At 35.4% G+C, this 16338-nt stretch overlaps 1 protein-coding gene across 1 annotated transcript in view; it reads left to right on the top strand.

Moving 5' to 3' along the window:
• The window catches only part of Noc3l (NOC3-like DNA replication regulator), a 30948-nt gene that overhangs the window by 13302 nt on the left and 1308 nt on the right, over positions 1-16338 (top strand). The window contains exons 7-19 of the mRNA XM_005407529.1: positions 6-167; positions 549-642; positions 1975-2150; positions 2521-2649; positions 6392-6523; positions 8511-8591; positions 8914-9014; positions 11428-11500; positions 11687-11750; positions 11827-11898; positions 12329-12510; positions 14009-14137; positions 14683-14780. Coding sequence (XP_005407586.1) covers positions 6-167; positions 549-642; positions 1975-2150; positions 2521-2649; positions 6392-6523; positions 8511-8591; positions 8914-9014; positions 11428-11500; positions 11687-11750; positions 11827-11898; positions 12329-12510; positions 14009-14137; positions 14683-14780 — 1493 coding nt within the window. The remainder of the gene's footprint in view (positions 1-5; positions 168-548; positions 643-1974; positions 2151-2520; positions 2650-6391; positions 6524-8510; positions 8592-8913; positions 9015-11427; positions 11501-11686; positions 11751-11826; positions 11899-12328; positions 12511-14008; positions 14138-14682; positions 14781-16338) is intronic.

The following is a 16338-nucleotide window of genomic DNA, read 5'->3' as shown; positions in this document are numbered from 1 at the left end:
AACAGATAAAAAAACTAAAAGAGTTACGTTCCTTGCTGATGGAACAAGATCCTGATGTGGCTGTTACTGTTCGAAAGTTGGTGATAATTTCTCTGATGGAGCTATTTAAGGACATTACTCCTTCATATAAAATCCGGCCCCTCACGGAAGCAGAAAAATCTACCAAGGTAATGTAGGATATAAGTACCACATGAAATAAGCTGAGGAACTGCGTCTGGTAGTGCATGCATGCCTGTAATGCTAGCTATAATTCTAGTAGGAGGATTACAAGTTTGAGGCTGGTGTGGGCAGCTTAGTGAGAACATGTCTCAAAACAAAAAAGGTCTGAGGCTGTATGTAGCTCAGCACTCCTTGGTTCAATTCCCAGTAATGCAAGAAAAAAAGAACTGGAAAATTTTGGAAACTGGATGGGAAAAATAATATTTCTTTGTTTGTAATCCTGCCTCCTCTTCACCCCAGCACTGGGCATATATGAGCCACTCATATTTTATGCTAATTTTTAAATTTTAATGTTCTGACTTTTAAAATGATCTTTTTGATCTTTTCAGATCCGAAAAGAAACCCAGAAATTAAGAGAATTTGAAGAAGGGCTGGTTAGCCAATACAAATTTTATCTGGAAAATTTGGAACAAATGGTGAAAGGTATATTAAATACATATTAAAAAAACATAACATGGGGCCTGGGGATTTAGCTCAGTGGTGCAGCACTTGCCTGGCAAGCGTGAGGTTCTGAGTTCAATTCCTGGTACCCCATCTTGAAAAAAAACAAAAATGTGACATATTTGGTCTTGATCATGAAGTGAATTATATTCTGTGTTGTGTAGTGTGTATGGTGAGAGCTTGAGTGAGACCCTGAGTTCAGCTTCGCTCTACCACTTACTACCTTTGTGATGGGCAAGGTACTTTTTAAATCTTTGTGTACCTTGGTTTTCTTCTCTATAAAATGGGAATAATAAGAATAGTATTTGCCTCACAAGATTATTGTGGGAAGTAATTGAATTTATAAACCAATTAAAATGGTGCCTAGCATTTCTAGGTACTATATTTTATTTGCTATTGGTATTGACATTATTGTTGCTCTAGTACTTCGGTAAGTAGTTGTGTGATTTTCTAATTTATGAACACTTGGGATTTAATCTGCTTTTTTAAAATTTAGAAATGGTAGTCAAAGGAGAAAGATGCCTTAAGATGGATGTGACTGTCCCAAAAGTGAACTTAACCAGTTATTTTAGGAGGATACTATCAAACCTTTCCTTTCCTATTTCTTCAGCAAAGAAAGGGCTTAGGAAAAATTGGAGGATGAATGGAGAAAAGATTTAGTCACCAAGGGCAGGTGCTTTCATTTGGCCTATTCGGACTCCTTCATTTAGCATTGGGCCTACGGATCACACTTTACTGTCAGCTGGAATAGGACTGCTGACTCCTGCTGGCCTGTTAAGAGTGTGAGAGTGAAGGGCGGTAGTGGAGTGGTATGGAGGATTCATGTGGCTGACGTGAGAATGGCTTCTATATTTTGGTGTCCGAACTGGAATCTACCTACTAGCATTTATTCTTTCAAGGACACAGCCTGAGAGCTTTGTGTACACCAGCACCAACCAGTGAAAATAGTTACACAAGTCATTTTTAAAAAATGAGGTCGTACTTTAAAAAGTTAAAATAATGAAATTAATTTTAACAGTAAATATATATGTACCTAAATTATCATGTCAGAACGTAATCTATTTTAGAAATTAGTGTAATGTTTTAATTTTATTTGGTCCTAATTTAAAAATCCAGTGTGTATTTTACACATAAGCATATATGAACATTTTACATGTTTAGTAGCCTTTAAACATGCTAGTGTAGACTTTTTCTAAGCAAATCAGTGTTCTGAAATCTTTTTTCTTCTAGCTTTTTAAATTGTGAAATATGTATTTATTATAAGAGAAAGCTTAAATATTGGCCTTTGATTAATTACATTTATCTTTTAATTAGACTGGAAGCAAAGAAAACTGAAGAAAAGTAATGTCGTTTCCTTAAAGGCATACAAAGGACTGGCTGAAGTAGCTGTGAAGAGCCTGTGTGAGCTGTTGGTGGCTCTGCCTCATTTTAATTTTCACAACAACATCATCGTATTGATTGTCCCTCTCATGAATGACGTGTCAAAATCAGTAGGTTATTTTAAGTGATTTCTGTTATGAAATCACTTCCTCCCCCCCCCCCATTCTTTTGGAAATGTTATTTATTGGTAAAATAGATCAACTTATTAAACACTTCATCAAAATTATTTGTATGTAAGTTTAGTGAAGTATTTCTAAATAAGGGGCAATTTTGACCCCTAGGAATGCTTGGCAGTGTCTGCAGACAGCTTTGTTTGTCATACAGTGGTGGTTTTGGGGGTTGTCTGGGACACAGGCCAGGGAGGCTTAGTAACCTGTTAGAGTGCATTGAACAACCCCTCTCAAGAAAGAGGTATCTGGCCCCAAATGAGTAGTACCAAGGCTGAGAAACACTGGTTTAGTGTAGCATTTTATTTTTCAGATATCTGAAATGTGTTGTGAGGCGGTAAAGAAACTCTTTAAACAAGATAAATTAGGCCATGCTTCTCTTGGTGTAATTAAAGTGATTTCTGGCTTTGTGAAGGGCAGAAATTACGAAGTTAGGCCAGAGGTAAGCCTTTTATTTTCTTACTTTGCATTTTATGTGCTTTTAAATTACGTTATTTTTCAGTTGTTTTGAGGAATTTATTCTTTTTTTTTGGTACCAGGAATCGAACTTAGGACCTTGCATTTGCCAGGCAGTCACTTGTGCCACTGAGCTATATCCCTGGCCCAAGGAATTTATTCTTTATAGAATATGTAAAGTAAAAAGTAAAAATACTCAAGCTCCTTAAGTGTAAAGCACTGTTAACTGTTTTGTCTGTATATCCTTACAGGCGTTTTACTGTGCAGACACATGCTCGCTTATATTTTAAAACAAAAGATAGACCTGTACTATGAAAGCTGTTTTAGAGCAGCTTTCATTTTATATATTGTGAACTTATATGCTATATAGGGCTATCCCACTCTTCGTAACATCTGCCATAATATTCCATTGTGTGGATATATGGTGTCCTATTTGGTAGAGAGCTGAGTGGTTTCCAGGTTTTTGCTGTTACAGCCAATGTTGAAGAGAACATTTTGGGTATATTGTTTTTACAGATTGAGTTAAATTTCTGAAGTGTTGATACTGGAATCAATAATAATGATTCTTAAAAACTTGAGAGACTCACAAATTGTTTCCAAAAAATTTTATCACTTAAATGTCCACTAGTGATTAATTAAATATCCATTGATATTATTAAGTAGTAATTAAATGTCCACTAGTTTCACTTCCTCACTACTTAGTGCTCAGTGTTACTTGTTTTCAGTATTATTATTTAATCTCCATTAGATTGGTAGGTGAAAAGATATGTGTACAGTATATTTTTGAACCTACTTATTAGTAAGATTTTGATTTCTTTTATACATTGGTCATTTGAATTTTTTACCTGTTTGTATTTATCTGTACCTGTATCAGTTTTTCTTTTCAAGAATTTTTCTTTAATAACTTATAATAGTTTCTAAAATAATCACTCATTTCAATAAATATTTGCTATGGGCTTGGTAACTATTCTAGGCCATAGAGATAAAAGAATAAGAAAATAAAACTGTGTTTGTGGAACCTGTGCCATGTATTAAGAATTTTAAATCTTTATATAGTTTGCAAAATTTTTTTGGTTAGATTGCTGCTTAATTTGCTATTGAACTTTGTATATGAGGTTGTATTTTTGTCATGCATAGAGCACCTCCATCTCAAGATTTATAGATTATTTCCTGCCAGAGTGTTTTTAATTTTTGTGGGTTTTTAAAAACATATGTAAGCTATTTCACATCTTTCTCTGTATAGGTATTTAATATATATATATATGGTAGACAATTCTTTCAATATTATTTTCCTTGTTTTGTTGATTTAAAATGCTGCCTTTAATATATACTGAATTCCTATACACACAGAGTTTTATTTAGTTCCATTCTATTGATTCAGTTAATACCCTTCAAATATTACACTGTTTTTGTTATTATAGGTAGGGAAATACTGATTGAAATGAGTGTAATTGATAAAAGCTATGAATCATTCTTCTCCACTCAAAATACTCTGTTTTTGTTTTTGTTTTTTGAGACAGGGTCTTACTGTGTAGTTCAGGCTGGCCTTGAACTTACTGTGTAGCCTAGACTGACCTTGAACTTGTGGCAATCCTCCTGCCTCAGCCTCCCGAGTACTGGAATTACAGGCCTGTGGCACCCTGTCTGGCTGAAAATACTTATTTTTGTGTATTACTCTAGATAGAATTTATAATCAGATTTTTATTACCTTACCTTACCTATAATGTTCCACACACAGAATCTGATTGGAATTATTTAGTGTATGAATTAGGTTAGGAGGATTAAAGAATTTAGAGAATGATTTTTTTTTTTTTTTCTGGCTGTTTGGGACAGGGTCTCATTATGCAGTTCAGGCTGGTTTTGTAGCTGAGGCTGGTCTGGAACTCCCTGGGATTACAGGTGTGCGCCACCATGCCTGCCCTCAGAATTGATTTTTTTTTTTATTCAAGAATATTGTATACCTTGTGATTTAGGGTGGAGGTGACTTACGTTCCTAAGTGAAGTTTTATAGTTTTCTTCACTTGGATCCGTATGTATGTTATTGTGGTACTGGGGATTGAACCCAGGGGATTCACACTGAACTTGCATCCCTAGCTCTTTAGAAAATCTTTATTTTAGACAGGGTCTCACTTAGTTGCCCAGGCTGGGCTTGAACTCTCAGTCCTCCTCCCTCCTCCTCCCAGAGCTCTGGGTTTGTAGGTGTATACCACCATGCCTGGCTGATATTTTTTACTAAATTTATTTTTAGTTCTATAGTTTTGATAGTTAAAGTGTTTTTTTTTTCTACTTGAGTGTTTTATTTCCTTATTTCATAATCTTTACCATCAAATTCCTCCTTTTTAGGGGCAGGACTATAGCTCAGCGGTGCAGTGCCTGCCCGGCAAGGGCAAGGTGCTGAGTTCGATTCTCAGTACCCACCAAAAAATAAAAAATTTCTCTTTTTTCTTAAAACTGATGATTTTAGTTGCACTAGTAAAACGAGCCTCAAGTAAGGGAAAATATTTACCTTTATTGAGAATTTGGCTGACTAGATAATATGACTTGTACCTGAAACTATATCTTTTTTTCTTCTTTTTTTGTGACGCTGGAGATTGAACAATAACCTCATGCATGCTAGGCAGGCACTCTACCACATAGCTACATTCCCAACCCCCTAAATAATATATCTGTTAATTTGGAGTTCTTTTTCTTTGTTGAGTGTTACTTTATGTGTGCATAGACTAGCTTACAAAATATCAAAACTTGGATCTAATACCTAGATTGCTTCAGGTTACTTTATACCTTCAGGTTACTTTATACCAAAGAAGGTTATTCCTTCTTTTTATTCTATGTTTATAGCTTTGTTTCTGAAATACTTGGCTTTCTTCCAAATGTTCATATTGCAACATCCAAATAATGCAAACCTGTAATTCTCCAGTTTGTGTTCCATAATACTGCTGTGACTACAGGAAATTGTAAGATGCTTTTTCCAGAGAAAGCGTAATGTTTTAAATCCGGCTTTTTGTGTGTGTTTGAATGTGAGGACAGTTGGTATAGCATGTAAAACATCATTTTCTAAGGTAGTTTCTTAATTTTTTGAATGGCTAAGGCCATAGTTTCTGTTTTGATCCTTGGACTAGCATCAGCTGGAAATTAGAAATATAAGCTCCAGGGTTCAACTGTAGACCTACTAAATAGTAAATTTGTGAATGGGGCCCCGCATTTTGTGTTGTAACATGTCTTTCAGGTGATTTTGATGCTTGGTAAAGTTAGGGAACCACTGATTTAAACTAAAATAAGTTGTCTCTAGCTTAATAGTAGTCTTCATGCTTTTATTGTGAGAAGCGGATGAAGACTAGCTTTGTTAACTGTAAAACTGAACCAGGTTCAGTAGATCAAAGCTAGTATAGAAACAGTTTATACCTCCTTCTTCTATATTGTTCCAGACATTCCTGTGTTCTGTTTATTCTTCATAATCTCAGCTGCCAATGCAGGTAATGTACTCTCTCCTTGTACTCACTCAGCAGCAGAATCAGTATATCTAGTCAAGTACTAAATAGCCTTCATAGACAAAATAACTGAATATGATTAGTAGAAAGATATTAGAACTTTGTGTAAAATGTGATAAAAGATGTTTCCTAGTCTTTCTACATGAATGAAGGAAATAACATTGTTAAATGCTTTTTATATGTAAAGTTTTTGAAGGCAATGTAAATAAACTGTTTTCTTAATTTTTTTTTCAATATTAGATGTTGAAAACATTTTTGTGCCTAAGAATCAAGGAAGTAGAAGTGAAAAAAGACACAGAGGACATTAATAAACCAAAAAAGTTCATGACTTTTAAGGAAAAGAGAAAAAATCTATCAAGAATGCAGAGAAAGGTTTGATGTATTTCCTGTTTTGTTTCATTTAAATACGCTATTTTATTTTTTCTTAGATTAAAGTCATAGTCTAGGCAGAAGTAAGTCATAGTTAAAATGCAAGTACAAAACTAGAAATCTGGGAGACAGGTGTGGTAGTGCATGTTTGTATTCCCAGCTGTGCACGGGGCTGAGGCAAGGTCACTTGAGCCCAAGGGTTTAGGCCAGTATGGGCCACATAGACTATCCCAAAAAGAAAAAAACAAAAAACAAATGAATAAAATAAAACATTTTTGAAATCTAGTAGTTAAGAGTTTTCTTTTTCTGACTTACTGCAAAGAAATGTTTTGTTAAATCAGTTTGAACTGACAACTATTGGCAAAGAAAATAATGGGCAGAAAGATATTTTTGCCAGGTGGGCTTTTTGTCCTTTGGCTTTTTTAGATCAATGTGGAGTCATTATGACACACACATTTTTTCCTTAATGGAAGGGATACATTTTTGTGAAAATGAGAGCAAAGTGAGTTTCTGTTAATTGAATCATGGTTTGGATTGGCTAGAATTCCATCCTCTTGTTAATTCTAGTTTGAAATTCCAATCCCTTGTTACTTATTGAGACTTTGGAAACTTTTTTTTAAAAGAAATCGGGCTGATAGTACCTTACAGGGTCTTTATGCTAGTATGTAAAGCACTTGATGGTTTATATTATTGGACATGCTTTGTAAACAGTTGTTACTGTTACCATCATTATTATTACCACTTCTCAAAATATTTCTGAACTGTTAGGGTTTAGAAATTGTTTATAAAAATAAAAATAATTTTCAGGGACTTCCATCTTTAAATTGGTCTAATGAATTATGAAAACATGGTAGAAGTATCAAAATAAAACCAGTAATTACAAATGTTACTAATAATTATAAATGAAGATAAATATATTGGGATAATATAAATCCTTAAAGTAAGTTGGATCCAGCACATAGATAGCTGTTGAGTGGTGGGGGTTGAGTGGTGACAAAGACCCAATAAATACATGGCACTGTTTTATCACTTTCCCTTGAGGGAAAGAAACTTCCTTGTGAGATCCCTGTGTTCCCCTGTGCTGCAGGCAGCTTAGTGGCTATTGTTTGCTGCTCTTCCAGCATTAGGAAATGGAAAAAAAGTGGATTATTTTATGTTGAGAGAGAGAGATTGAAAGAGAGAATTATTCATGTGAGTCAACACAGTCATGTAGGTTGTGTAGGTTGAAACGTGTTACGGATTGTTTAACATTAGGAATTATTTTGGGGCCCAAGACTTAAAAAATTTAATTGAAATTACAGAAAATGATAGCATATCTCATGTACCTTCTATTCAGAATGAGCAGGGAACATAAGAATGAAGAGGTATTATGTACATGTACCAGTGGCTCACAATAATTGTATACTGCAGACATGTACTAATAAAAATAAAAACAAAAAATGAACAAATGTTGATAAATTTACTTTTTTTTTTCTTGAAAGAAGGAAACATTGAGGGCTGGGGATACAGCTCAGGGACAGAAGTGCCTGCCTGGTAAGCACAAGGTCCTGAGCTTGATTCCCGGTATGGAAAAAAAAAAAAGAGAGAAAAAGAAACATTGAGGCAAAAGTAGGAATTGCCTTTGTTTTACTCTCCAATCTTGTCCTTTTCTGCATTCTTCCTAGAAGGCAACCAGCTTTATAAATTCGGTTTGGATATGTCTTACACGTGTTTCTACTTTTGTTTATGTTTACACTGATATTCTTAGACTATATGTGGTCTTTTTGTATGTGTCTTTTAATGTTGACATTCTCCCTCTACTTTTTTCTTTTCTTTGTTTTTTTTTTTTTTTTTTGGGAGGTTTTTTCCGGTACCGGGAATCGAACTCACGATGTTGCACTTGCCAGGCAGGCGTTGTGCCGCTGAGCTAGATCCCCAGCCCCTCCTACTTTTTTCAATTAATGGTATTTACTCCTACCTATGCTTATTTTTTTTGTTTGTTTGTTTTCAGTGGAAGAAAGCAGAAGAAAAACTAGAGCGAGAGCTTCGGGAGGCAGAAGCTTCAGAGAGTACTGAGAAAAAACTTAAACTAGTAGGCAGTTTCACATTCTGTTACGCTTTCAAAATGTTAAGTGATTTTAACAGCTTTCTTTGTTTCAGCTTGTGGGTGTATGATTTTTTTTTTTCATGATGCTTAGGTGATTTTGTGATGTGTAAAAAATTGATGTATGATCTCTGCTAGTTTTATGTAATCACCGGGTACATATCTTCATTCTGTTTTGTTCAAATCCTCAAGATTGAATGGTGGGGAGGGATGGGTAGTAAATAAGACTTAGCTTTGGAAGTCATAATTCAGCATGGGGAAAGCATATCAGATGATCGATCCTAAGTGATTCGTTTGTTTCCTCTGCCAGCACACGGAGACTTTGAATATTGTGTTTGTGACCTACTTCAGAATACTGAAGAAGGCTCAGAGGTCGCCACTCCTGCCAGCAGTTTTAGAAGGTCTTGCCAAGTAAGGGCTGTGTAGGTTGAAACCTTTCAGATTTTTTCTAAATAGATAAGACCAAAGTAACCATGAATTTTAAACAGGGCTCCCTAATGATATCCTAATGTCCTCAGTCAACATTTTTTTTAATTTGTCACTAGTCTTTCCTTAAAACTCTTGTAATAAGAGCTTTTTTGATTTTCTCATCTCAAACCTTTCATTTTTCACTCTTTTTTCACTCTTCTTAGTAAATTCTAGGTGTCCCAAGGTTCATTTCTCACTTTTTGGTTCTGATTTGCACTATTTAGTCAGTTATTTACCACCACAGTTTGGTTGATCGTGAACACTGATTTTAACCTGGCTTGCTTGTCCTTTCTTTAGTTCTGTGTTATCTGTTCCTGCTAAAATTGATCTTTTCGTGTATTCTGTCAGCACTAATGACTTGTTGGAGAATGTGAGGTAGAGTAATGACTGTCAAGATCGTTTTTTACAAATTTAAGGTAGTACCCTGTAGTATATTGCTAATCAATAGAAAAATAATGTGAATTACATGTGCAATTTAAAACTTTTCCTTAGCCACATTAAACAGTTAAAAACAGACAGGTGAAATTAATTTTAATGTATTTGATTAAATTTGATTTATCTAAAATACTGCTTTAAAATACAGTCAGTACTAAGCATTACTGAAATACATGGCATCTGCTTTTTTTTAAACCTGTCTGAATAATGGTGTATATTTTATATTTAGATACATCTCAGTTTGGACTACCATTATGGGGAAAAGCATAGCTTTAGAAATAGGCCGGGCGTGGTGTTGCACGCCTGTAATCCCAGCACTGGGGAGGCTGAGGCAGGAGGATCGTTGTGAGTTTGAGACCAGCCTAGGCTACAAAGTGAGCTCACGGCCAATCTGAACTGCACAGTGAGACCCTGTCTCAAAAAAAAAAAAAAAAAAAAAAAAATAGAAATAGAGTCAGAAGTAGGACCGATGGCTAGAAGATACAGAACAGGTGAAACATTTCTTTCAAAGTGACTGGAGCTGTTTAGCTGCGGGATACACATCTTTATAAGGCAATGTTCTTGCAACTGAAAATCTTCAAAGAAAGGCTGATTAAAGAAGGGATTATTCCTGTAGTACACAAGACCTGCTGTTTGTTTTTTAGATGGCCAGTTCCCTTATTGAAATTTTTTTAAAAATACATGTTCATTTAAATAATACTGTAGAAGAATATAAAATTTAAAAGAGGTTCCTCCCCTAAAAATGTATGTATTTTAAGTTCATAGTACTCCATTTTATGGATATGAAGGCTTACTTGGCCATATACTATATTACATTACACTTAGAAATGCTGATTGATATACTGCATTTCTTCATTTACTTGTTTGTATATATAATCATATCAAAAGGTATTCTTTTAAAAAAGGTATTCTTATTTTATATTCTGATTAATAATGCCAAATTGCTTCTCACAGAAGTGGTACCAATATGTATGGAATAATCACTTCTAAAGATATCATTTCTTGCTGTTTTTTTGTTGAGGATTTACATAGCATCAAAACTCTTAACTAGTATTGTGGAAGTATCCTGACTTTAACCTACTTTTCTGCCTAATATTTTACAGTGTACAGAGTAGTCTCAGATTTAATAGCTCATATAATTGTTTAATCCTATTGATGGCCTCAGTTCTTTGTAGAAATAGTGATTCAAGACGGTCAAGTAACCTACCTAGTTTTTATGTAGATACTAAGCAGCACAGCCTGAACTGGACATCTGGTCCAATATTCTCTCCATGTTATCTTGAAAGCTGTCATAGGGTCCATATTCTCCTTTATTGGTGTTTGGAGTTGAATACAGGGCCTTATGAATACTAAGCACACACTCTGCTCCAGAGCGCTACCTTCAGTTCTGAGTGTAGACTCTTTCTCTCTTCTCACTGTTTTCTTAGAAGCTGATTCTGCTACCTCGTTTATAACTTAGAATACTGCTAAACCTAATAAATGTTCCTCAGGGATGTTTGTTTTTAACAACCTCTTTCTCAGGACAGAAGTATATTAAAATACTTTTAATTTATTTTGTGCCTCATTTATTCCTACTGAGTGTAATGAGTATGTGAGCCGGACGTGGTGGTGCAGGCCTGTAATCCCACCACTTGGGAGGCTGAGGCAGGAGGATTGTTGCAAGTTTGAGACCAGCCTGGGCTACAATGTGAGCTCAAGGCCAGTCTGAACTGCATAGTGAGACCCTCTCTCAAAAAGATAAAAGCAAACAGTATGTGAATTGTTGAAAAAGCCAGTGTAAATTTATGAAAACTGTTGATAATTACCATTATTCCATCATAGTTAATGTTTGAAATAAGGAGTATTAAAAATACAGATATAAAGTCACATTTCACTTTTACCTAATTATTTCTGCTTTTAACTAAGTTTTGTTTAATCCTAGGTTTGCTCACCTTATAAATGTGGAATTTTTTGATGATTTGTTAGTAGTTCTTCATACTCTCATTGAATCTGGTGTAAGTAACTATTAATGTAATAATACATTACTTTTTAAAGATATAAATAGTTATTACCATTCTTTTTCTATTTTTCTTTTTTGAGGTACTGGGATTGAACCCAGGGCCTTATGCATGTTAGGCAAGCTCCTTACAAGTGAGCTTCAGTCCTAGCCCTAATTATCATTCTTAATATTTTTTTTCAAGGACCTAAACTATCAAGAAAGTCTTCACTGTGTGCAGACAGCTTTTCATATTCTTTCTGGGCAAGGTAAGGTGTTTTCCTAAGTTTTATTTATCTTTGAAGTCTATAACATACCTAATTTGTGTTCATTATCATTTCAAAGGTGATGTTTTAAATATTGATCCGATGAAATTCTATACACATCTCTACAGAACACTGTTCAAATTACATGCAGGTGTGTATGCTCCTTTGTTTTATTTTATTGGTACATGTTTATAGCCTGTGATAATTATGTTCCTTGTGGTGGGTTGGTGCAGGGAAACAGCACACTTTATTTCCTGTTTTCATCCCCTCTGCTTGCCCTCTGTATGTTTAGACAGTGTTTCCTTAACACTGTTTATCTACTGTGATTATGTTGCGAACAGAATTACAGTCAGTGAGAAATAAGAACTGGTACATAAAATGCTGGCCTGCCAGTGCCACACATCTCAGAGAAAATGTTTGCAAGGGGCAGGAAGTGCAGTAAATACTACCTGTCACATCTCTTAGTGCTGCTTATTGGCTAGAGAAATGGCTTTGGGCAGGTGCAACAGCTCATCTTTTTTTCTGAAGGTCAGGGAAGTTGCATAATGGAAAAGCCCTGAAGAATCTATCTGTTGTTCTAGGTGCTACCAATGAAGGTGTTGAGATTGTACTCCAGTGCCTTGATGTCATGCTAACCAAGCGCAGAAAGCAAGTTTCTCAGCAGCGAGCCCTTGCCTTCATCAAACGCCTTTGTACCCTTGCTCTTCAGGTTCTGCCAAATTCAAGCATTGGCATTTTAGCAACTGCTAGAACATTAATGCACGTACGTAGTAAATGAAAAGAGCACAATGCCATTATGCATATAGTGCAACACCAGTTTGTTTGATTCATGTTTTACTGCCCGTCATATAGTATCATTTCAGTTGTAAAAGTAATTCACTTTGGGTGCTGTGACAGATACTTATAGTTCCAGCTACTTGGGAGGCAAAGCACACTTGAGCTGAGGAGTGCAAGGCCAACCCAAGACAACAACAACAACAAAAAACCCAATTTGATTGATTTATTGTGGCACTGGGGGTTGAACTCAAAGCCTTCACACTGAGCTATATATCTAGCCCTTTTAATTTTTATCACCAGGCTGCTAAGATGCCCAGGCTGTGCTCAAACTTATGATGCTCCTATCTTAGCCTCCCACAGTGCTGGGATCACAGGTGTGTACTACCATGCTTGGCTGACAAACCACCTCTTTATAAAGGAAAAACAAAGTAACTCATAACAGAAGCAGGTGATAAAGGAAGTACATAAAATCACAAAAGGAAAAGCATTTTAATTCCATTGACATTCCCCAGAAGTAACTTATTACCATTTAGTGGGTATCCTTCATTTGATTTTTTTTTATTCATATGTAAACCCATGCATCATATAAACAACACAAATCACATTTTTGTGTCAGTACTAATATTCCTATTTATCTTTTAATGATGAGGGTTTATTTAGTTCTTTGTTTAACAAATACGCAGTTCTTAACTCTGTGCTTGCCAGTGTTATAAGTCCTTTATAAAGGGCTGGGAATGTACTTCAGTAGCACAAGCACCTGCCTGGCTAGCATATCACCTGAGTGCGAATCCAGGTACCAAAAAAAATTGAAATACTTTACAAAGATTAACTCATTTTACTTTTCTAGTTGAGGTGGTTATCATTACTGTTTCCATTTTATTGATGGAAAAACAGAGAGGGTAACTTGCCTAAAGTACTAGTGATCATATAAGTGGGATTCAGGTTTAGGTGGTTTGGCTTTTCTGCTTCTTTGTGGTTCTCTTGATAGATACAGGTGACTGTTATTGTTGTTATTACAAATAATGCCAAAGTGGATATTTATTATGTGTCTGATGGAAATATTTCATAAGAAAGATTCCTGAAAGAGTGAAGGGTAGAAAGACTATTTTCTTTAGCAAGACAGAATAAATTCAAGTAAAACATGACATTCTTTGTGATTTTTGTTTCTTATGATACAAACTTTTATTATGAAAGCTGAATAGAGGCCAAGGTATGGTAGTGCACGCCTGTAATCCTAAGAGTCTGGAGGCTGAGTCAGTAGGGTTGCTGTGAATTTGAGGTCAGCTTGGGCTACAAAGTGAATTCAAGACCATCCTGAACTACATAGTGAAACCCTGTCTTAAAAAAAAAAGCTAAATAGAAAAACCTTATGCTTATAGCTCATATACAGCCATAAACTTAAATGACGTCCAATTACAAACCAATAAAATTCTGTCAGTTAACAGTATTAATTTAATTCTTTGTTTAATGTGACATTCTTGCAGACTTTCCCGAAAACAGATCTGTTGCTTGACAATGACTCTCAGGGAAGTGGGGTTTTTCTGCCCGAGCTGGATGAACCCGAGTACTGCAATGCTCAGAACACTGCCCTGTGGGAATTGCACGCACTGCGGGTAAGAGGGCCTTTTCTACAAAATACTACTCCATATTTGTTTTGGAGATGCCTTTTTTAGAATTCCTATTTTAATACTGTTACATTTGCTTTGCTCTATTCTATTCTGTAAGCTATTAAAGACATTTTCTGAGGGAGCAAAAAGTGGTAAGAGTTTTCTGTGTTGAAGTTATGAGAGTTATTGGAATATTTCTGTAACACTATTTAGTGCATAAGATAATTTGCTATCAGGTATATTTGTATTGGACCCTCTGCAGGGAGACATCAGTAAGTGGTTTCACCCATGCTGTGCATTGTCCATGGTCCTACAGTGTAGACAGCAATGGGATGAGCCTTGTACAAAATAGGACTATCGGGTAGGCTGTTGTAAGCTAACTTTTTGCTCGGGAGGAGATTGCTTTTTGAGTTTTCTTTTTCGTACTATAAAAGCAAGACTATGTAACTGGTAATTTGATCATCAAAGAGAATTGTATTTTAATTCTTTAAACAAAGATAATACTCATGTACCAGCCTGTGCAAAATGTGGTTGTCTTGTTTCCTCTTAAGAGACATTACCATCCCATAGTGCAGAGATTTGCAGCTCACCTGATCGCTGGAGCACCTTCTGAAGGTTCCGAAGCACTCAAACCAGAGTTGAGCCGAAGGTATTACTTAGCATTTCTTTCTTTAGGTGTGTGTGTGTATATATGAACGTATGTATGTGTGTATGTATATATGTATGTGGTGCAGATATGTGGTGCCATATCATAGCATTGCCTTAGTCTAAAAGTACAGAATTCAAGGGTTGGCATACAGCTGTATGGTAGAGCACTTGCGTAGTATGTGCATCTGTTGCTATCAGGTATATTTGTATTTCTAGCACCACAAGAAAAACAAAACGAAAAGACCGAAATCTAACAAGTTAAGCTAATAGTTAATTTACTTTGAAAAGTCTGTTTTATAAAGTACTAGATTATAAAATGTAAAGTGAAAGTTGGGTGCCTGGTTTGGTCTCACTTCGTATTTCTGAATTGTTCTATAGAGAAAATACGCTAGGTGTTAATTTTATTAGTTTGTATTGGATAAGCACTCCAAACTTTTTAAAATGAAATTGTGAAAAGTTTCACACAGGAAAAATAAAAAGAATGGTAGTAAGTGCTACCATCACTTAAGTGTCAACAGTTAATAAGATATTGCCTTTATCTACAAGTGAACTTCTTTGCTTCCTTCTTTCATTTTTCTTTTCTCTACCCCTCTACATCCTGCTTTATTTATTTGAGTAAGAAAATATGGCCAGAAAGACAGCACATAAGCAGTGAGGGAGAAAAACGTGTTTTGAAAAACTTCCATTGTAATGCACACATGTTATTCTGGCACTGCAGGAAGGTGAGGTGGGAGAACTTCAAGTTCAAGCTCAGCCTGGTTAAGTTAATAAGATCCTGTTTCAAAATAATACATTAAAAAAGGGCAGGGAATGTAGATGGTACAAAGGCCTTGGGATCAAAGCCCTGTACTTCTAAACAAAACAAACAGAAAATCCTCCCACCCCCAAATCTTAATACTGTCCCATTGGCCATTAAGTTTCAGTACCTGAATTTTAGAGAGGATACATTCAAACCATTGTACCTCGAAATGTTCCCAAACTCATAATTAATATTTTGCTTTTTGCTGTGGTTTTTTTCTCTCTTGTAAGTGGCCTGCTGTTTTCTTTAATTCAGGGATCAGAACTGACCTATGGGCCAGACTGATTTTCTGCCCTCTTCAGAGTTTGAGCAAAAATTGAATTAGTTGCTATCTTTTAAATATTGGAAGAATCACCTTAAATTTGTATTTCCAGCTTCTTTTCAAATACTAAATTTGGTGACTTGTCTGAGTTTTTACATGGCAATATAGTTGCTTTTCATCCTAAATTAGATTGAACTGTGAAGTTTTCCAAAAATGCTTTCCTTCTGTGTACAATAGAGATAACTTGTGTCTTTATTAAATAATAAAATGGCCATGTACCTTTTCTTTCCCTCATACTTCCCAGCCTTTCTTTTTTAAATGTAATTTTTTTTTTCTTAAAAAGGGAAAAAAAAGAACATTGCTTGTCATTTTTCTTTTTAGTGATTGTCTTTTGGCATGCCTTCATTAGCAATCTTAAACATTTACTTCTTTTGTGCCAGTTTCTTTTCCAAGAGGAAGATGAGGAATGGTGTATTCCCAAAGCTTGGGAAGGGAGAC

This window comes from Chinchilla lanigera, unplaced genomic scaffold (genome assembly GCF_000276665.1).
Source record: "Chinchilla lanigera isolate Chin_1 unplaced genomic scaffold, ChiLan1.0 scaffold00106, whole genome shotgun sequence".
NCBI classification, from domain to species: Eukaryota; Metazoa; Chordata; class Mammalia; order Rodentia; family Chinchillidae; genus Chinchilla; species Chinchilla lanigera.
The sequence above is the reverse complement of the archived record's forward strand: the minus strand, read 5'-3'. Positions and strand labels throughout refer to the sequence as shown.